The sequence below is a fragment of the Phalacrocorax carbo genome, chromosome 3, assembly GCF_963921805.1.
Source record: "Phalacrocorax carbo chromosome 3, bPhaCar2.1, whole genome shotgun sequence".
NCBI lineage: Eukaryota > Metazoa > Chordata > Aves > Suliformes > Phalacrocoracidae > Phalacrocorax > Phalacrocorax carbo.
This window is the reverse complement of record NC_087515.1, coordinates 69,450,082-69,472,454: the sequence shown is the minus strand read 5'-3', so window position 1 is coordinate 69,472,454 and position 22,373 is coordinate 69,450,082. Positions and strand designations below refer to the sequence as shown.

General features: G+C 38.9%; 1 protein-coding gene across 6 annotated transcripts in view; it reads right to left on the bottom strand.

Annotated features, from left to right (window-relative positions):
* PTPRK (protein tyrosine phosphatase receptor type K) overlaps nucleotides 1-22,373 on the bottom strand; it is a 414,239-nt gene that overhangs the window by 204,237 nt on the left and 187,629 nt on the right. For all 6 annotated transcript variants that reach the window (XM_064447325.1, XM_064447319.1, XM_064447321.1 and 3 more), the window contains exons 4-6: nucleotides 22,166-22,247; nucleotides 20,207-20,322; nucleotides 5,951-6,125 (exon numbers count right to left, since the gene is read on the bottom strand). In XM_064447325.1, the coding sequence (XP_064303395.1) occupies nucleotides 5,951-6,125; nucleotides 20,207-20,322; nucleotides 22,166-22,247 (373 nt within the window). The remainder of the gene's footprint in view (nucleotides 1-5,950; nucleotides 6,126-20,206; nucleotides 20,323-22,165; nucleotides 22,248-22,373) is intronic.

Genomic DNA, 22,373 nt, shown 5'->3' with positions numbered 1-22,373 from the left:
TTATGTAAAGGGGGCAGGATTTGACTTCAGGGTGACAGCCCCTCTTTACCTGCTGCAGGAAACAGAGGATTGAAAACAGGAACATTTCTGTATTAAACCTGCTTAGAGAAGATAAGATCTTAATATGATAGAGAAATTAGAACCAGAGGATGTCCCAAAAAGATCAAGTTAATTGGATCCTGGACTCTTTGAAAAATGCTTACACCTAAATATATACCCAAAATATATCTTATGTTTTATTAGTGAGGTTTAGAAAAACTTCAAAGAATCATGCATTATTTTTCTGACTGCTGCAAAGTCATTAAAACATTTTCATCTCCTCTTCCTACAAGGATACAACGATGAGAGAATTATGCTTTGGCTATCAAGAAAACTTCGGCTATGAAGTGGTTCTGAGGGTGGGCTGAAGGCCCAAAAGAGTAACGGTATTAATATCTGTACTCTAGGAATGCACCTCGTGACCCTGGCATAGGAGCCACATGGCTCTTCCAACTCACAACAACTAACATGTTTGCATACTCCTACAGAGGTCTTGGCGATGGTTCAAAGGGGCTCTTAGCCAAGATCACAATGTAAAGCCCACAAATATCAACAACTTAGGCTGTGGAATCTCTCTCCCCAGTTTCCCCTCTGCTCTGAAATTCAGCGAGTTCAGAGAAAGACACACCTAAAGACCTTGCTCAAGACTCTTCAAAGACATAATCCAAAGCCCTATTACATATCACTGTCTCCTGGAGATTGAATTTCTGAATATATTACAAAGTATTACTAATAAGCTGATTTGTCTAGCATTATGGAACTGATGGTGGGTGATATGACTGGGGCAGGTGGAAGTGGGGTGGGTGAGAATCCACCATTCATCAGACAGACAACTTACTGGAGGACGGAGATAAGGGTCATTTGGCAAAATCGGTACATATACAGTTAGCTTGTTTGCAAGCAGGGAGTATATATTCAGACTACCTGACCCATTTTCTTCTATCTGCCATGTAGTACTCTCCATGTCATTAGACAGGCATATTTTTAAGTCCACTACTATACTGAACAAATAAACCGGGTAGAAAAATTGAGGACACACATCAGTAGCAAGCCCAGAGATTTCACTTTTTTCCAGTGATTAGTGAAACAAGTACAAGTGAAATTTGGAAACTGAATTTCAAAGTACAACTTTCTCAAAAGGAAAGACTTTGGTTTTCTTTTAAGAGAAAAAACGTAATGCTCCTAGAAGAAGCATTTGTCGGGGCAAACTCCATCATCACAGTGTTCTGGCATCACCAGGAACCAGTCAAATTGCTGGTTTTCATACATAAAATCCTTAAAGAGATTTCAGACAAGAAAGGCAGAAATATCAGTGCCAGACTTATTTCCATAATAGAAACTGCTCCAGATGGCAAACTAAGTTCAGTAAGGGAAACAAGGAATAATACCACCACACACCTGACCAAAACTTGAATCAAATGAGACTTAGAGAAGAGACTGTTTGCCAAGTCAAAGCAAATACATAAAACAATTTCTTTCATATTAGTAAACCCATACAAACAGGTCAGTTTACCAGAACTTGTGATTTCTGCGTCAGAAGACAGTAGAGGAAAACATGTGAAAGAAAACTGCCTTTCTTTCATTTCCTGTTGCTAACTTGGATTTACCAGTACATTTCTATATTGGAACTATAAACCAAGCTGTAGACCTCCCCTTGCTTTGACCCCACCATAGAAGAGCTGTTTGGGTTGGATAAAGAAATGTTAAAAACTATATTCACCTAGTGAAAACATCAAAATTTGTTACAATTTATGACTCTGATAAAATTTAGGAATTATCAGTAGAACCAGACATATGCTAGAGCTATTCACAGATTATTAACAAACGTTACAGTTGATTAATAGAGCCTTCTTCCTTATTTTTCTTCCGTCTTTAACACTAACCTACATCTTCTTCCAAATAATCTATGCAAGATCCACTACATAAAATAAAATAAAACACACCATATTTCCTGCTGATTTTGCAGTATTTTATAGCGTAATAGTAAGTTTTGTACAATTAGTCTGTTAACACCACATAGCTACTTTAAAGGAAATAAAACTTGGGAAAGTGTAGAAACATTTTATGTAAAGTGTAATTCCTTATCATATCATTTGAGAGAGCGATTTCCTCAGGAATTGTTTACAATCAGAGCAACAAACTGCTGTTTCATTAAAATAAAAGAAAGGCTTAGCAGTCAAGTAGATCTTCCAGATCCACTGCAGCCAAAGAAACTGGTGGTTTCATTCATTGTACCTGCAGGACTGCCCGAGTGCATGACATTCCAAACAGGAACAAACTAAATTAGGATTATTCTACAAAGTTCTGCTAACGAACCACATAAGAATGCAACATCAGTTTCATCTCCTCCTGACAGACACTTTCAACATGCCAAGTCAACCAAGAAGTTGATCACAATTGATGTGATGAAAACTAGCTTGTTCCTTGATGCACAAAGTCACTTTTTCTGATAAATATTGCCAACTTCAGACAAATATTCCAGTAGCTTTTAAGAGCTCTGAACAATGTACACAGTACAAGACTGGTTAAAGGGCGAAGATCTCTACTGACTGAAGAGAGCAACGCTATTTGGTACTATAATTTGGAAAACCTACACAATTGTATGTATCAAGTATATGCATGAGACAGAGCATGGATGATGTCTTGGAGCACTTAATTTCTGTATTTCTATGTTAAGTAGTAGAAGGAGGAGGAAGACTTTGAGAGAACAATATACTTGTTTTCAAAAGCAAGTAAGAAACAAGTAAAAAGAAACTGTCAGCATCTTCTTGTTTGCTCTCACTTACATAAGACAGCTACTGTTCTTCCCAGCATCTCCCTCAAGTTCTAGTGCAGACAACCCTGGAGACTTCAAGAAATTACCTTCCCAGAAATTGCCAATTTACCGGCCACCAAGGGAAAATATAAATAGACAATTAATCAGATGGACCTATTCAGGAGGATAAGTTAACTAATAGTAATGACAGCACCAAGCTTCCTGTAAAAGGAAGGAGAAAGGGAGAGTTCCTTCTACATGTATCCAAGAATGACAGCAATGCCATAGAAACCATGTAAGAAAATCAATACTATGCAGCCACTGAGCTGGGAGCTAAAGACCAGCTCTAAGGAAAGGTGAGACATTAAATCATTGACTGGAACTACTTTTGGTAAAATGTCATAATTGAATTACAAATCCTACCTTAGTCTGGTTTTTCTTCAAAAAATTAATCGGAGTAATTGGGTTATCCCTTTCAGTGTCTTTAAATGGATACCATCCCTCCCAAAGAACTACATCTGCAATAAAGTTTAGAACTCCACTGAAAGTCATTCTTCCGTTAAAGCTCAAAATGAAATAATGATGTTTCAACGTGATGCACATTATGTAACTGGAAATTTTCATTACCAAGACTAACTTATGGACAGCCCATCAGAAAAGTATCAGATGTCTCTACACCTATATTATGGTACCACACCTCTGTACAGATGTAGCATACATAAGGATCTTGGCCATGTACCTAAACACCCAGATTTTGAGTTACTGGGCAACAACTACTGATCCTCATCCCTCACTCTCTAATAACCAGTGTTGTCAATAAAGTTTGGCTTATACAAACCGAAGACCTTATCATTACTCAAAAAGATCTGGGAGCAATACTAAAGCCATGACAAAGTAAATTGTGTTTCATCCTTTTTTTCCCCTCCTCTGGCTGTGAGAACACACAGATCAATACTCTTCAGCATGAGAATTCTGCAGCGAAATTTTCATTTGTTACAAACAGCAACAAAAAGGCCCCAAGCATGCCCTGTCACTTCCAGTTTAGAAGGAAACGCACTAATAAACTCTTCCCCCTGGGTCATCTTTGACAATGGGCAATACTATGCCAGCTCTTATTAAAGGCAATTCGTATCAGTGGCCCAAAAATTTCCTTTAAAATTATCATCTTTTGTATCCATGTAGCAGGATGTCAGCTTTAAAGTGCCACTGAGATATAGGACCTGTCATTATGGTTAATTTTCAGTACAGTTTTAACACCAGGGTAGCTGATCCCTAAGGGTATGCTTTTTTGGCTAACAAGATTTATTTAGTGGTTATCCAGACAAACAAGAAAATATATTACTGTATACTGCTTTTCAAATACAACAGCAAGCAATAAATTCTACTATAAAAACAAATCTTTGTTCTCTACCATGATGTCAAATGGATTAAAATATTTTTAGAAGATTAATCTTATATTTCTCTTTTTTTCCTTTTTTTTTTTCCTTTATTTTTTATTAATTGTAGGTGTGTGTGTGTATATATAAAACATCCCTTAAAATTCTTTGGCTTCCAACGCAAGAAGCACACAAAAATTAAAATTAACCTGAAAATATGAAACCTATTCAGCTGTCATATATATAGCTAGATATCAAGTTTATGTTTCAAGCCATAAAGATGGTATTCTCTATCAAATGACCCAAGCTTCTCAGCAGAACAATATGCTGTATTGAAAAAGAGAGTACTATGAAGTTTGATATTGTCATCTTGTTATTTTTTTGAGACAGAAATAGTGGTTTAAACACCATTTTGTTGCTCTATTATAATAGAAAAAATAGAAAACTTAATTTATTGGATAAATACATCCATTTGCCCTGCTTTTCTAACAACAAAACAGAAAGTCTGTTTTCATGCTCTAACAGCAGGACTGAATTCATTGTATTAGCATGAAGACCAACTTGCACTTTACTAGACAAAAGGTATATCTAGAGAATAGAAAAGCTGTTAACTTATTGTTTAAATCCTCATATGGTCAGCAAAGCCCATTTTTATTAATGTTACATAGAAGGCATAAAACCTAGTTGACCTCAATCAACTGGTCTTGCAGGGAAAAGTCCTCTGCCAGTAAACACCAGATACCAAATACCTTAGAGCATTTCCTGTGCTACTTTTATTTCTACAAGCTAAGGATGAACTTGCTTTTCTCCGTTACCCCAGGTGTGAGTGACCAAACAGCCAATTGCTGGACCAACGAGTCAAACGAGAGCCCGTCATGTGCCCGATCCCCACACTTACCTGGCCAAAACAGACCCTGCACCAGGCAGCGGCATCACAGGCAAATTTTGTACACCACTTCTTTCTCCCACTTCAAAAACATTAAGCCTCATCACAACTAAGAGTAAAATGGGAAATTTTGCAGGTGACACAATTAGGCAATGATAGACTTCATAGCTTATCCCAGGCCAAACAGCAAGCAACTTCTGGAAGCAAAAACTGAACCCCTATATTCAACCATATCCTTTGCCAGTCAGATGACGTGCTTCCAGAACACAAAATGCATAAATAAATCGCCAACCTGACATCGCCAGACACAAGCTATGGTTGTACCCCAGCAGGCTTCTCAATGATTTGCAACAAAAAGGTATTTCAAGTAGAAAAAAGCAAGTTTTTCATTTTCTTCCTCTCACTTCATCACAGAAATCTTCATAACACTCCCAGCCCTTGGGTAGGTGAAAGTTTACATCTATTTTTATATACCTGTCTTCCAGGTAACAGAAGAATGTATTATTACTTGCTGTATTACCAGTTTGCTCAAGGCAACAGGTTTTAAAAAGGAATGTTAACTAACTACAGTGGATTCTCTCACCTGTAAAAATATTTATGAAAAGTTAAGCAGCTTTCACCTTAAGTTCAACAAACAGCATCCACAGAAAAGCATACAGGCATGTTACACACATTGCAAGATCAGGGTTTTTACACAGATTTATTCTATGGAAGCAATTGTAGGAAGTTTTGCAAACCAGTCTTTTGTTTTATAACAATTTCAGAAGCCTCATAGGGCTACTTTGTGTGATCATTTCAGATCAAGGCATCTGCAGGCTAAATAAAAGGTATAAGTAGAAAGCAGTGGTATTAAGAGCTATTGAATGGATAAAATGAAAGCAATTAAAACTTTACCTCGAACAATGAGTTGAGCAAAATTTGACACTCCCGAACCTCTCTCTGACTGAGTCACACAGCGGTATAAATCCTGGTCGGTTTTTGTCACCTCTTGCAACTTAAAGGTAGCAGCAAATCTTCTGTGATTGATATTTTTAGTCTGAGCAACTGGAATATCTTCCCCATTTCTTCTCTGAAAATAAGAGAAACCAAGGCATGTTATCTCATAATAATACAAAATACATTTATCATGATCATCACACAAAGAGTACATAGAAATACTAAATGCATTTGCCCTGTGCTGCATTTCCATGGTAGAAGAGCTCAGTGCTGAGGTCCCAACAAGAGACAAGCAGTACTTAAAAGCATTTCAGAATCACATTTGGGGGTGAAAAGCACCGTCAGGCTTTCGCACTGCCACAAAATGCGACCATGACTGCTGTTGCTCCATAGCTGGAACCTCAGGAGAGCCTCGCAGTAGCTATTGTACTCCTAAGAAAATTCATTCAACTTTAAATAAAATTATAACAGATACACTGGGTATATCGTAAGAAATATTTAAACAAACCTGGCATTGATGTATTTCAAAGGTTTTCAACAGCTCTTTTTCAGAAACCAGCCAATGTTTCCTTTTCAGTGTTCCCTTTTATCTGCCCAAATTCAATACCTTCTAACATTGTACCTTTATTATACTAAGCACCACCTATCCACCTGAGCTAGCTGAAATAAAAAGGGGAGGGAAGGAAACTGCTGAAAGAGGAATGATGTAGATCTCATTTAAAGGAAGGAACTTAGAGAGTTCTAAAAAAATCATAGCTACCACAAATCACTGAAAAATTTCATGTGTCCATAGCTGTGGGGCAGAGTGAGAGGTCAGTAAGGTAGAAAGAGTTTAAGCTCTTGTGTGACCCCTTTTCCTTACTCTCATTCATATTAAATGCTCAATTTTGATTTTAAGCAAAGAACAGACCCTCCACCACAAGTTAGCATTAAAAAAAAAAACAAACAAACAAACCACAAAACAAAGTAAAAAAGTCCACCAAAAAACTCCAAAACCGAAACACTCAACAAAACCAGAAACATGCATCAAGTGAACAAATGATGTTCCTGCTTTCTCCCATGGATCAACTGAATGTTATTCCCTGACCAGGATACAGCTTCTGAGCACTCAGCTTTACTCAGTCATCAGAAAGATATCATTTCCTTGTAACTGCATTGCCTGCTCTGCTCAATACATAGCGAAATGTGACCTCCATGGACATTTTTAGCTCTAATCAACCCCTGGAATGAGAAACTTCATTGAGGTCTTAAACTCCAAGCTTTCTGTCTAACACATGAAGTGGCACTGCTAAGCCACAAATTTAATAATCTGAAAACCTGTGGCAAAAAAGAAAAGGGGAGAAAAAGGAAATGAGTTAATGCTGCATGTGTATATTAGCCGGCCTCCTGTCACAGCCAGGAGTACTTCAGAATACTCAAACACTATTTCACTTCTACCCTTCATGGTCTTAGCATGGGTTAGTCACTCTCTAAACAGTTCTGTGGTAGATCAGCCAGGGGTTCAGCACTGGTTCAAACTCACCGAAACAAGTATTCATTTTAACTATAAATATGTTTAAACAACAGATTAATTTTAGCTTCTGCCATCTTTCTTCAGCAGTTAAAGCACCCATCCCATGTTTCACTGCAAGCCTTGAGTGAAAACCTTCATTTCTACCAACCTGGCAGATTTTGGTCACTGGTATCCCACTAGAAAGACCATACCATCACCTTTATCAAAGGCAGGTTTACTGGTGTGTGTCTTCCTCATTTCATGAAGATACCACCCAGTTTTTTCAACCCCAGCCACCACCACCATTACACCAAAAACAGCTGGGAGCTGCTACCCAGGGGTAAGCTCAGCCTGCAGGACCAAGCCAGAAAGTACAGTGAGATAGAGAGTGAAGCCAGATGTCCAAAAGAAGATGGCACATGAGACACTTCCAAAAGGTACTCTCACTGCTTCTCCCTAGAACAGTCACCATCCCATAGCATCCATGGGATAAGCAGGCTTTTGGCGGTTATCCGACAGGGTGTTCACAGGGCCAAAGCAATGGAGGTTGAGCGCATGGAAACCTGGATCTACCACTGTGCAGCCAAGTCACCCTGCAGCAGACACCTGCTCCCTCCTCAGCTCTGCAAATATCTGCCTCCTATTAAGAATAATTGAGGAAGTTCGCTGAGGCCTGCAAAGACTCCTACAAATGAAAGGCCATATTGAACATCAGGGATCAAGGAAATTATTAAATTCCAATATCACACAAATGAGGGGTGATGTTAAAGACTTTATTTCAGTATTGCTCAAGCTACAGTAAAATTATTTTGTGGGAGGTGCACCTCCCCCTCCAGTTAGCTGGCTTCTCCTGATAGCAAAAACTAAATCCGAAAGCAGAATTTTCAAGCTACTTTCCCCCTCCCTCAGTTTCAACTCTCTGGAATCATAACTTAATACAAAATTTTGATCTAGTGCCTTGAAGTAACCAAAATAAGTTCATGGTACTTTCTTCCTCTCATGCTTGCCTGTGCCCTCCCCCATGATCTCATCGCCACACCACAATCAGCCAGCAAAAGGAAGTCAAGCTCCCCCACTAAACACAAACTTGCCATATAATTGTTAAAATGACCAAGCAGCATATAATAAAGAGAAGGCAAATTTTTTAAAATTATATGAATGCAGACTTGACAAGTAACCCATGTAATGCAGTCTTTCTTGCTCTCCTATAAAGGGAAAAATAAGTATCAGAGTTTTCTATAATTAAGGACACATTTCAGTATGTCCAGTGCGTTAAATCTGAATGCCAAGCACTCAGTCTGCTGCAGAGACACACATCCAAACTTGCTGTGTAGAATAATTTACCCTCCAAAGCTCAGAACTTGCTTACTTAAGCTGGTCTGTAAGTTTCATGTTAGAGAAACAAAGTGAATTGGGCTCCTACTTAAAATGAAATATTAATGCACTTTCAGAGCAATTAATCAAAATGAAATTTAACAAGCTTTACAGTTCTACTCCAACAACAAAACCTAGGATTTTATTTTCTATTTACATCAGTAATTTCCTACTGCTTCATCTTACAAGGCTTAGAGTAGTTCCTCAAATTTCTCTGTATTAGGATTTGTTTCTTGGGAATCCAAATGCACAATTACATCTTCAAAGACTATCTTCATGTACAGCTTATCCATTAAAATATTTTTCCATCATTAAAATCATAAAAAGTTCAAACAGAAAAGAGTTCTCACTTAAAAATGAATGTTAAAGAAAATACCCTGCATTCATTTCAGTGCGTATCCCTTACACCGGTAAGCCATTAGCCAGTCAGAGTTCAGATGCACTGCCACAATCTCTTAATTAAATTCTTCTTTTTAATGTCAGGGCATTACTACTGATTTTAAAGCAGAGGAAAGAAAGGCAGCAGTGCTCTCTGCTTATTAGAGGGTTCCTGGTACATACTGTTTCAATTTATGTCCTGCTCACACTGAACAGAGCTTGAAAATGCTGCTCAATTAGGTTTTAAAAATTCAATTTAAAATTAATGTGGAGTTATACTAATAGGTAATGGCTGTACCCTGTGCGATCCTTGGTTCCTCCAGTCCCTTGCTGTCTGATTTGATAACCCTGAATTGCTCATTTAGGAGAGGTCACCACCAGGCAGTCCTCCTCCTTTTGTGAAAATAACTCGGGGCTTCACAAACAGCTATGCTCTATAAACACTTGATAAAAAGAAATATAAGCACATGGAAAAACCTCCTTTAATTCTGGCATTTCAGGCATTTAAACTTACAACCATAAGTAAGTCTGTATGACTCAACGTTATTTTTAATTTGACAGGAACCTGATTTTATTAATATTTTTTTCAGGCAATGAAATGAGATCATCTATATTTTAATCAAAGTCAACAGTAAAGTGTACACAGCTTAAAAAACAATCATAGGCAAATTAACAATTAGCCTTAAATTTATCTTTTCTGTTTCATGAAAGAAACCAATCATTTAATAAACATGAAGTGAAATTTTAGTGGATCTTCCAGAGCCTGAATGAAACCAGAAGCATCTAAACCCCAACAACTTATTTAATTGGTAGCATTTAGGTGCATTTTTAATTTTCTAATACAAATTTGTTTCTCTCTCAACTTCTCAGGTTGAAAAGTAGCAGGTTTTACTTTTTTGTTTAAATGATGTTCCTTCTAAATTTTCCTGAACTCTTTTTTTTTTTTTTAAATACCAGTGATTTTTATCAGCCTGGGCAGCTCAACCTTACACATCTCCATCCCTTCCTTAGTGTAAACACCTTAAAATAAGTCCGCTCCATCGCTAACAAATACAGTCAACTCTGGTTGCCTTCTCGAGCTCTCGGCTGGAGGCCGGGATGCCTACAGAGATCAGATGTCATCAACACTTCAGCTGCAGTGACACACGTTACTCACGCAGCAGCACCCACTTCAGCTGGCATTCAATTGCTCCCTCCCCACTTTCATTCCTGTGCTAATACAGAAAACTGACCTGGAATAAGGAAAATACCTTTCTGGAAAACGTATTCCCTCCCCATATATTATCATCACCAAAAGGATTAGCTCATGATCCGATTTACTGTACAGCCACAGGAAGCGGAGGAGAGGGCGGGAACTGTGCAGGGAGCAGGGCACAAGCTGAGAGTCTGTCTAAGCAACTTGGTCCCCGAAGGTGCAATCAGAACTTCACCAGACAGCAGAGAGGCTACAAGGATGCCCCCAGAAGCGCTGGGAATTACACCTCTGCTGCCCTGAGGAAAAGGGAATTTGTGAATTACGTGCTCCAAAACGGTCTTGGTTTTACTCATTGTGTAAAGGCAGAAATGTCATTTTTTGCAAGAGGGAAAACAGTTGAATGGGGATAGTTTAAATGCCAGCGATAACATACGATCTCTGCCAAAAGATGTTTTAAAAAATAAAACAACGTGAGGGGAATAAACAACACAACTACACGTTTTAAGTTTTACTAACATGTAGCTGACTGGCACTTTTCGGCACAAACCGTATATGCTTTTACAGCATTTAGGACACAATTTCCAAATGGAGAACAATCTATTTTTCTAAAATACTTATTATTGTTTTTATTTTATTCTTTTACACAAATGTCTCAATATATTCTTGGGACTTTAAAACTTATTAAACATACTAGAAGCATAATAAAGCATAACATCTATTTATTGCAAGAAATTATAAATAAAATTTTAATATTTTCCCCACCCACAAGAAAGCAAATGACTGAACAAGTAGGATTTTTTCCCAATTTAATTTACAAATACATGATTCAGGTCTAAGAAATAATTTTTTTCAAGCAGAACATGATCTGAAACTATAGCTTAAATAATATACCTACATAATCCTATCATCTTCTTAGAATACAAGAAGGTGGAGTAGCAATTTCTTTTGTTTGATTTTTAAGAGAAAGCATGCAGTTGGGAGTTAAACTTTTTTTAGTAGGAAGTTAATACAACTTGCTTTAACTTGCTGGTCTCTCTGCATGCATGGCAAACTAAACTAAGATTCTACTTTCCAATGAACTACACCTTCATTTATTAGCAGGAAAGGCCACACAGCTTTTCCCATGCAAACATATACTAAAGATCTTGAATAAATGTGACAAGCCAAGTTTTATCCCACATGCTGCACTGCAATACAGAATAATGCATGATTATTTTAAACGTCTTGGTTACATGCACTGCTGTTACTCAAAAACTTGTGCGCTTTGAAGTAGCTCAATTTCTCTCACGTTGAACTGAACCTCCTACCAAAAATAGCAAGGATTCTCATTAAATAATCTAATTGAGAGCCATCTGGCCCTTCAGAGGTGGCAATCCTGATTTATTTTATTATAGTAAAATCCACCGGAGGCACAATAGCAAAATTCATGCTACAGTGTCCCTGGACGTTCCACTAGACAAATTAAAAAGACACTCTCTTACTCTTATTTTGAACATAATCTAACACATGCCACAAAAAAAAACACACAAATTATATTAAAAAACAAAAAAAGAAGCTTTTCAGAAAGCTATAGTTCTTGAATGCAGTGTTGTTGACTTAAAAAAAAAAAAACAAACAAAACCAAAACCACCATAATTCACAGAAAAACAAATTCTCGACACAGTGATTAAAGTCCTATATCACCTTGAGCAGAGCATGCTGACCTAGAGTATTTATCCTGCAGCTTTAAACAAAAAAAATCTGATTAGTTATAAGACAACAAAGGAAAAAAATCTGCAAAAAAACCCACTACTGAAGACCATCATGACACAAGACTGTTCCTCAAACACTTCTCAGCAGACAATTTTACCCTTCTCTAAAAGCAGCCAAGTATACCAGCTGCTCTTATTCTTCCACAATTCATTAAATGCTGCAGCTATCTGAGGTACCTAGGGCCTGGGGTGTTAGGCTACCTACCGCACACCACACCGCTGAGGAAGAGATGAACCTGAATGCACGTGTTAACAGACAAGACTCACGGGACTCAACGGTCCAGGAATTTCTAACAACATATGTTTTTATAAACACTATCTTAATTTCAGGTGTCTGATTTATATGGGTTGAAGCCACTGGCTGGCTGAGGAAATACCACCAGGACTACACAAAAGTGACCAAACTTCCACCACAGCTGGTCTAGGTATAAACTACAGAACGGCAGGAGGAGAAGGTGGCGCCGGTGTTACAGGTGGTCACTGAGCTGCCCCCAGCACCACCGTGGGCATGGGGCATGGCAGCAGCACGGCCCCCCAAGCACCTGATGCTCCAGCCGCCGCGGGAGCAGCAGCATCCCTAGGGAAGACCTACAGGGATGACAATCCCAAAGGCTGCCCTGTAAAGTGAATGACTGGTAGCTACACGGGCTGGAGGACTTAGTTAACTGGGGCAGAATTAAATTAAAACCAGGAGGATTACAGTATCTCATGTTGCTGAAACCTAATGTGACTGGGCATCTAGGGAGAACTGCCGTATTTATCCAAGAAGCCAATAAATTGGGGAGGGAAAAAGCGATAATGGTTCATTCAGAATTAAATGACATAGCATCAAAGGCGAATACAGAGTGAAGAGGCAGGCGGGTGGAGAAAAAAACGTTTGTAAAACAAACAAATTAGAAGAATATCATATATGAAGTTATGAATACTGTATTTTTCATTGGTGAATATTCTTTATAACTGTGTCAGCAGTGTGTGATACAGAATAAACTACAATTCAAGTTATTTACAAGTAGCTTGATATATCACTTCATGGCAGCTTTTCACACATCTTTGAAAAAAAAAATGTTTGGAAAACCAGAACATCTATCACAGAACATAAATATGATGAGGTGAAAGTGCAGGTAAAATAGACAAGTGACTGCAAAAGATTATTCCTGTCCTCTATGCTTCCCTATTCTGTTGCTTGCTTTCAAGAACATCTTTTCTATAAGTACAAGCAACCGACGATGAGAAAAATGAGGGAAGTGAAGTTTCTATGCAAGCCTTAAGTGCAACAAAAAAGGACCTTATACGCTGCTTGGCCACTGTCAGTAATCACGATAGAGGTAAGATGATGTAAGACTTGAGTGGCATTTTACTGGCTGAGAAAAAAAAGCTTTAGTATCAACAGACAGTAATATTTACTGTTAACAAATCAGCGCTTGTTTTGGGCAGATGACAGTGATGATCCAAAACTCTGCTGTCTCCCCAGAGGCTCTTCAGAGGTTCACCCACCTCTCCTGCCACCTGAGGAGGGGAGCAAACCCAGAGGGATCAGTCCTCTCTCCTCCCACAGCCTCCACAACATCCTGGCTTTGACTCCTTCTCAGGGCGAGCGGGCCTGACTGACTTATTTCAGTTTAACAGCAGAAAGCACCAAATTTGACAGTTAACTAGTAGCAAAAAGGGCACCAAAAATCTCTATCACAGTAACACAGCTGAAGCCCTGCGGGTGCTGACAAGGCACCTCCTCTGAACTTCCTTTAGGCCCCAGAAAGAAAAAGCAAAGCAACAAGGCTCTCTAACAATCAGAGTGTACTCACTTCCCCTTAACTTTCAGGGGTCATAAAATCTGTGCAAACCAGCAAAAGACATTATTCAGATGTTATGAAAATAGCAAACAGGCAGGTGTACTGTAGCAGCAGATGTTTCATCATCAAACTAAAGAAACAGTACCTTAAGTTAATTAAGTGTATGAAAATACAATGGGATCTCAAAATGCAAAGTTACATTAGAAAAATTCAAAGAAGTAAATGCATGCAAACTACATGAAAAAAATTAAATTGGACATGACGCTCCTATCACAGGTGAGCAAGCCTCTGAACACTTGACTATGGCTAAACAGTTTACCCCAAAGGCCCACAGCCTGTTTTCAAACCCTCCTGTCAAATACTAATCTTTGCCTTCACCTTCTGGATAGAGTGGGTAGAGAGGAATTACACGGCACAACCACTTTTCTCTGAGAGAAAATACTGTCCTTTCAAAAAACAAAACAAAACAGTCAATGTTGTGTCCCTCAATCCCCTACTAGAGGCATGGGTTCTTGTACAAATTCTCCAGTCTAAGTTCCTGAAGTACTATATTGGTCCTGCACAATGATGTGCCCAAATGCATCATCACAGGATACCGTCTGTATATGCCCACTCCAAAGACTTGTTAAATAGCACGCATACACAGTATCTAGCAAGAAAAACAAATGCTAAATACCAAATCACATTCTGTGGCAACTAGCACCAAAACCCAAGGTGCTGGCGAACAGGGCGTTAAGGATTATGGCAGTTTCCTCAAGAAAGGGAGTGGGTTATGGCCAGTTGTTTGAGCCCAAACAGACAACCATGCAGACACTCATTCATCCTCAAGCAACGGTACCACTGCGAGGTCAGCCCAACTCCATTGTTTCTACAGCAATTTGCATTTTATTTTCCATAATGCTTTTTAATTTCACTTTTTCAATTATTACTCTGAGGCAATTGCTTTAATTATCTGTTATTCCACAAGGAATGGCATTTTCCTCTGGCGGAGAGAGGGGCTGCATCAGACCGCATTAACGCTGATGAGCCTCTCCACGGGCGAGAGCGGGGCTGCCGTGCCAGCCTTGGCAGCCCAAGTGGAGCGGCGGTTAGCCAGCACCCACAGCTTTTGCCGACAGATTGGCCCGCTCACCGCCGCTCTGATGGCAATCTGCACAGGATTACCAGGCACGTATTAAACTTTTAAACGCATGCAGTACCCCCTTTGAATTTCAGATTCACCAAAGCAAATGGTATCACCGCAGACCGTAGCAAAACACATCCGACTGCAAAGCAGCCAGAACAAGCCGCTTTCCCTAATCCAATGCTATGTTAATGCAAAGCTCAGCAATGATGGATGGACTCATTAGTGCCGCAGTTATCGCCATCTGAACCAGGTGCCAAGACATATGGTTTAACAGATGTTCTAGCAAAAAGCTCTATTCTCCGCACTGTGCGAGTGTCCAGTTAAACTGGACATCGATAAGACACTGAAAATCATATTGGGCTTCTGGGAACCACAATTGTTCCCAGCCGTTAAACACAGCCCGTTTATGCAAAAAACCCTATTGCTCTGATATCCCAATTAGATCCACAGAACAAATGCTGGACAACACGTACGCTGCTTTCCGGAGTCTTTGTGTACCCAAATGTTATTTATTCTATTCAGCCGATTCTATTTCTGCACTGTCTCAGTAAAGAAACAAAGCTTAAAACCCCAGAAGCTTTCTCCATGCAGAAATCTCCCAACCCAATGGGCAAACAGCCCCATATTACATCCCACCCCACCCCTGCATTTTCATGTTTAGAATGCCCTGTACACGCTATTTTTTCAAATATTTAATACTTAACACTTATCCACCCTGAGCATAGGATTAATGTGCAGAAGTGACTCTTGTTTGCAAGGTTATTTATTGACATAACTCCACTGGAATGCATGGCATTTCTCAGGGAGGGGGGAAATAGAATAAAAAGGTGGCCCTATAAATACTAATTCAGCAAATCAATGTGAACAAAGCAGCAAGATGCAAACTTTGATAAATGAAAGAACCCTTATTCTTTAAATGTCTTTTCAAAGAAAGAAAATTCATAGGCTTCAGGAAAAAAAAATCAGCAGCAGTAGGCAACTGGTAAGTTATGATGTCTATACATGCTATATTCAATCTTTTAAGATTACACACACACGCACACTTATGTTCACCTCCTACAGGAAAGAATTTTTCCACAAGAACTTCTGCTATCTCCTGACGCTTATAAGACAGAGCATACCAAAGCATAACAGGTGGAAAGGCTAGGTTACCCCTTGGGTTTGGAACTCCTATCACACGACCCAACTGCCTCAGCATGTACAGTGGCACCAAACTACAGCTATTGGTGGGTGACATGTTACAGTCGAAATTTTAGTCTTACAGATTCTAAACTCGGGAATACTGAATGTATTTCAGAAACAACATCAATGCTCACTTTAAACAAAAACTATGGCCTTTGAAACTCTTTCAGAATTTGCTACTAATTGGAGCTAATTCAGCTCACAACTGTAACAGATTTGATACTACAGTAGGTTGAAAAGTTGAAGAGCAAAAAAATATCTGAGAGCTGCATTTTGTCCCGCACCCACACCTACTATTCACACTGTCACTGAAGGTGAGTTTCAGATCTCGTTCAACCAGTTAAATCTCTTTATCTGTGCAAATATTTGTTTCATATTAATGTAGCTGTGACTTTTAAAGACATCTGTTATCTTTGCTGCTTATCTTTCAATCCCAGAGCTCTGACCGTCCCAGATCTTTGTCCAGTGGGGCTGCAATGTGCAGGGTGGGAGGGAAGGGGTACGAAAGGGGACAAGAGACCAGATACAATCTAAAAACAAAAAAACAAGACGCCATGAGTCAGGAGAAGTTCAGTTCAATGTTAATTCCTATTTGCCTGAAATGTTTACAAGATGCCCATTTATAGAAAATGGAGTTGATGAAAAGACTGTCACTACAGCAGTAACACACAGGAAACAGTGCCTTGAAATGCTGTGCCTATTTTTATCCATTTTTATTTTCAGACACACAAAGCTATGTGCACTTAATTATATATAAACTGAGAAAAACATAAGCACAGAAATGTGCATATTCACAGATTATCTAGTATATGATCCAGATACTTTTTCCCCAATAACTAAAAAAAAATTAAAAAAAACCCAAAATTTTACACAGGACACTAAAATGAGGTACACTACTGAGATCCACTTTTACTTCAGTTCATGTTGTTATAATGCTTCCTCCTTCCTTGCTTCTAACCAGCATCCCCATCTTTTTCCACCTGCTGGCACTATTTCGATAGGTAATTCAGACATGAATGATGCTAAAAAATTTTTAAAATAATTAAAAAAACAAAATAAATAGTCTTCCCCACCCCCAAGAACAACAAAAACCCAATTTGGCCCAAAATATTTTTCAGTCGAATCACTTCCCTGAACTGACTTACTGGCAAGCTCCAAAAGCTCCAGCATCAGTGCAGAGAGGCATGAGGAGGGCAAAGCCGAGACTGCGGCAGCTCGGACTGAGCCTGGCTGAAGCAGCTGTGGGACTGCACCCAGGGACAACAGAACTCTGAACACAGAGCAGAGCGGTTGCTATTTTTTCTTTCTCCTGCTGCCAAATTTACTATAGCCTCTCTCTGAAACAGGGGGCTGGGAGAGCCAGAGAGCACTGGTAGAGTCTGTAACAAGATCTGTGCTTGCACATCTCTATTCAATGCAAGCAAACTAGATCTTAGGTCATTTCAGATACAAAAAGCCTTAGCTTCCCAGATTGCACCTGGGATCTTTACTTATCAAAGAACGTGTTTTAATAGCAAGTCGTTTCCTGCATTTTCTTCCCCTCCCCCCCCCCCCCCCAAAGAAATACCTTTTGTTTTTCAATAAGGACATAACCAAAAGCTATTTTTCTCTAACACAGTGTACTTGGAAAGTGTCTTCTCCCCCACCACTCCCTCCCCTTCATTTTTCATTTTTGCACTTTTTTTTTTTCCAGTGGCCTTTCTTGTTATGAGAAAAACACATTCCTGGAATGTTTCAGCTTAGGGCTCTCAAAAACAATTACTTAGGCATTTGATTTGATCTGCCAGTTCTTCCTTGCTGGATATTCAGGCTTTATGAATCTCTGGTTTGGTCAAAGGTTAAAGTGAACCTTTTCCAAGTCACATTCCAGATCCCCACAAGGCCCATACATATCCACCCCAGGGTTTAAGGAAAAGGAGTGAATTCCCTATTAGCTGAAGGAAGAGAATTCAGAGAGGGAACATTGCTGATCCAACGCTTATGTTGGGCAAGTAGGATGGAGAGGTGTAATGATGAGGGAGGAAGAAAAATAATGGGTCACCTTTAAATTTGTGAAAAATTGGTACTGTTTAAGAGAAAACAAGAAGGGGAACAGAAGTTCAAGTATATCATTTTAGTAGCAAGGTATCAAAGCACTTCATAAGCACAGGCAAGCAGAGTTATAACTACAAAGGCACCTTATCTTTCGAACTGGGAGAAATTACCACATCTACGCAGACACACACACACACAGAGGCACACACCACCAAAACCAAAACAGCAGTCAAAAAAAACCCAACCCAAAACAACAAACCAAAACAAACCACCCTTTAAGTATATGGAGGGACAAAAGGGACAAAACATACGTTTTCTGCATTGCTTTGGCTGCTAACCAGGCTTCTCAGGGGAGTGAAAGTTAGAAAGGATAATCTGTCACAGTTATCTGACTCCAAAGACTGAGCGATAGGGAAGAGATTTCCAGCTGGCTGTCTCCATCAAGCCTTTCTGACCCCTGATCAACCGAAGGTGGTGCTTCCCAGGTTTGCTGGTATGCTCCTATTGCTATAGTCCTACCTTTTATATAGCAAAACCCAGCTCAAATTAATTTTGTGTCCTTTGTGTGCTCTGTTTGGCAAGTCTCTGAAATCAAACTCCTCTTCCTCAATGAGTGCATTATACGTTTGCTCAATTTAAACAAGTTACTAGTCAAAGACATAGAGTACAAATCATTCCTACTGCTATGATACCTTTTTACTGAATGCAATGCAGTTACTGCTAGACTTGTGTTCCTTTTTTAATGTTGTGTATTTGCCCAGTAATAGATTTTGCATATCTGATTTTTTCTAATCTCATTCTATTTAATAAAAACTAAAAAATTCTCTTTAGAATTTTATCACGTGCCTATACGTAACTGTTACTCAAGGTTTGTCAGCTCCGCTCTCTATTCAAAAGAAATCAAACAGATTGAAGTAACTGATTATAGTTCATTTCAAAGTACAATGTTTCCCCAAAGGTATATACAGTTCTGAACATATACAGAAATACACATTTTAAAGTTTTAAAGGGCGTATTTAGAAACCATTCTAAAGAAGCGTTGGTGCTTAAGCTTTAAACTAAAGCATAAGCATAAAGGTACACATACAACTAAATAAGGATTAAAAAAAAAATCACTTAAGTGGCAAAATTTAATTTTTTAACAAGCAGCTGTGAAACTTTGCCATACTTCTTCTAAACTGGTGGTCTTAACTGTAAGTAACCCCAGCCCCACGCCACAAAGCAAAGCAGTTTTGTTTTGGGGAGATGGTGTTTGTTTCTTCTTTTTCACGTTTTTTTAGAGAGAAGAGTTATCTTCTGGTTTTAGTCATCTCTCATATTTTAACATACATACTACTCACAGTTACACACAGGTAGAAGCTGAAGTCCCTCCTATTATGGAGACAGAAAAAAAGGGCATGCAACAGTCCTTTTATGTCGTCCCATTAAATACGCTGCTGAGTAAATCTGACATGCGCACAGAAGTACAGCCACATCCCTCCAGCCACCACTTGGACAAAAATTTATTGTAAATTATATCATAAAATAATCCTCAAAATTTATGACAGCTCTGTTACTCCTGTGTTTTACTAGATCCCAAATGCCAATTATCTGCATTTAATGATAATAAATTTTGATACAGAAGAATTGATTTACAACAAGAGAAGGTCCACAATGCCTTAAAGGCCAACTGTCCACAGACCTCCACTGTCCACACCAGTAGTTCTAATTTTTAATCCAAGCTTTTTAACATTACAAAACTGATTACAAGTTTCTCCATTTAACAGAGATAAAATTGTATTTAAACTAAATATTTTACAAGCAGAAGAAAAAAAGGCTTAGGAAGTTAAATATTTCACCTCCAGAAAGCAGCTTGTCCTCTAGCCAAATAGACTTGCATTAGATGGCCTTACCTGGAGCCATAACTTGTTATTCACTGCATCCCTCCCCGTAGCAATGCATTGAAATGTAGCATTCTGCCCTGCATTGACCTCTACGTCCCCCAGCCTCAAGAAATGTGGAGATTTATCTGCAGAGGGGAAAACAAAAGTTACAAATCACACTTAGTGTTAAAAAAGGTGCCAGCAACATTACTGTCTCCCTGAAGATGCATATTGTAACAACCTTTGGCTGAAAAACAGAAACAGAAGAGAGAAAATTATTTGTTTCATCTCTGTTCAAGAAGAAAGAGTGCTTCAGTCCTTTCTGCTCTCCCCTGGTGATTCTACTAACTTTACGTATACATGAGTTATATTAAAGTCTCTTAAAAATCAAAGCCAAGAGATGGAGATCAAATGCCAAACTGTCAGCAGCACTTTACAAAAATTATCCCAGACTTCCGATTGTATGAAACCCATCATACTGAGAAAACCCAATTAGCAGGATACTGCTTAGGCAAAGAGAGAGATACTATTCAGATTATTTGCAATGTAACTCAGAGCTCTGTTGTTCTACTAAATGAAATCATTTGTGCCACTGAATATAGTATTTCAGGAGCTGACAGATCTATTTCCCACCCTGACAAAGCCCCTAGGAAAGCTCACTGGCACAACCACCTGAAGGATTTATTAGATGTAAGAAAGCCGACAGACACATTTGAGGAATGGGTATGCTACACAGCTCTCACGCATCCCTTTCTCAAGGACTTGTAACAAAAACGGTAGCTGAACTGTTATTCCTTTGTGCTTACTTAAAAAAAAAACCCACAGGAAAAAACCAGCAAATTGGAACAAACAGGGCTTAAACATCAATAACAAAAAAGAGCTTATCTGAATACTGTATCATGCTGATAATCTGCCATCATGGCTGTAACCAAGCACCTTTTATTTTGGCACTTAAAAAAAAACACAAATGAAAAAAAGAGCCAGAAGAAAAAAATGAAAGCCGGGTTCTGAACCTGAGTAGAGCTTTGCTGACTACAAACATTAGATAGCTGGGCTGGCTGAAATATAAAGAGGTAACTCACTCAAATACCCTGCAAGCTTGGTAGGCCAAGAGCTATGGTCATAACAGGTTTGGAGTAGAAGAATGCAAAATGTGAGGGTGCCATTGCAATTTTCTTATTTGGCATCATTTTGCAAATTTGGGTGAGGGAGTTGTTGCATCTTGACCATTTCAGAAAGCAATTAAATTATTAGCCATGAGGTACATTACAATGCAATCACATTTTAGAAAGGGGATGTCTAGGGGAAGAGCAGAAGAGTTGAACAGAACCAAATTACCAAAAAATGTGATCACAAGTGACAGAAATGCACAGTAGTAATTTCTTCCTCACAACTTTTTATTTGTAGAATATTTCCCTTATTGCAGCTCGTGTTTGCACATGTGTAATCTTTCCCCAGGATTAAGCAGGGAAAGGCAAACAGAAGTGCCCAAAGTCTGTCCACAAAAACAAAACAACAAAACCCAATCCTTCAGTAGCTCAGCAGCCAGAAGGGTTGTTTGGCTGGTTTGGTGTGTTTTTTTTTTTAAATCTGTTGTAGGGGGGGGGAGGGGGGGAGGGGGGCGGCGATGACACAAATTCTGACTATAAACCTCCTACATGTATCTGCCAATTCAGTTTTCTTTAATCAGTGAGTATACACATTAAAATTAAAACCCATTTTGATTCTACACACCAACTATGGTATGGCTAAAAAGACACTGAAGAATTTCTGCTTTTGTATCCCGGCACACTTTACTTCTGGCAGACAAAGTTCTTGCCCAGGTAAATCACTATTGCAACACTACATTTTCACCTGGAAGCTGAACAAAAATACTATTGAAAGTATGAAGAACTTCAGTGATCAAATGATGAAAACTCAGCAGTCTACAGCAATATCAAATACGTCCTGAAAAGACAGAGAAAAATGCACCTTTTAATCATTACTTACCACAAGGGTAACTCAGAACCTGGATGTCATCAATGGCAATGTAGCCATTTCTCCCATCTGAGACTTCAGCTTCAAATATTACCTGTCAAAATGAAAGAAAAAATGTTTACAACAGCCATTTCTACAGAATTCCCACAGTGGCAAACGTGTAGATATAAGACACATTGCCTTTTTCATTTAGTTGAAGTTCCTACAAGGTTTGACGACT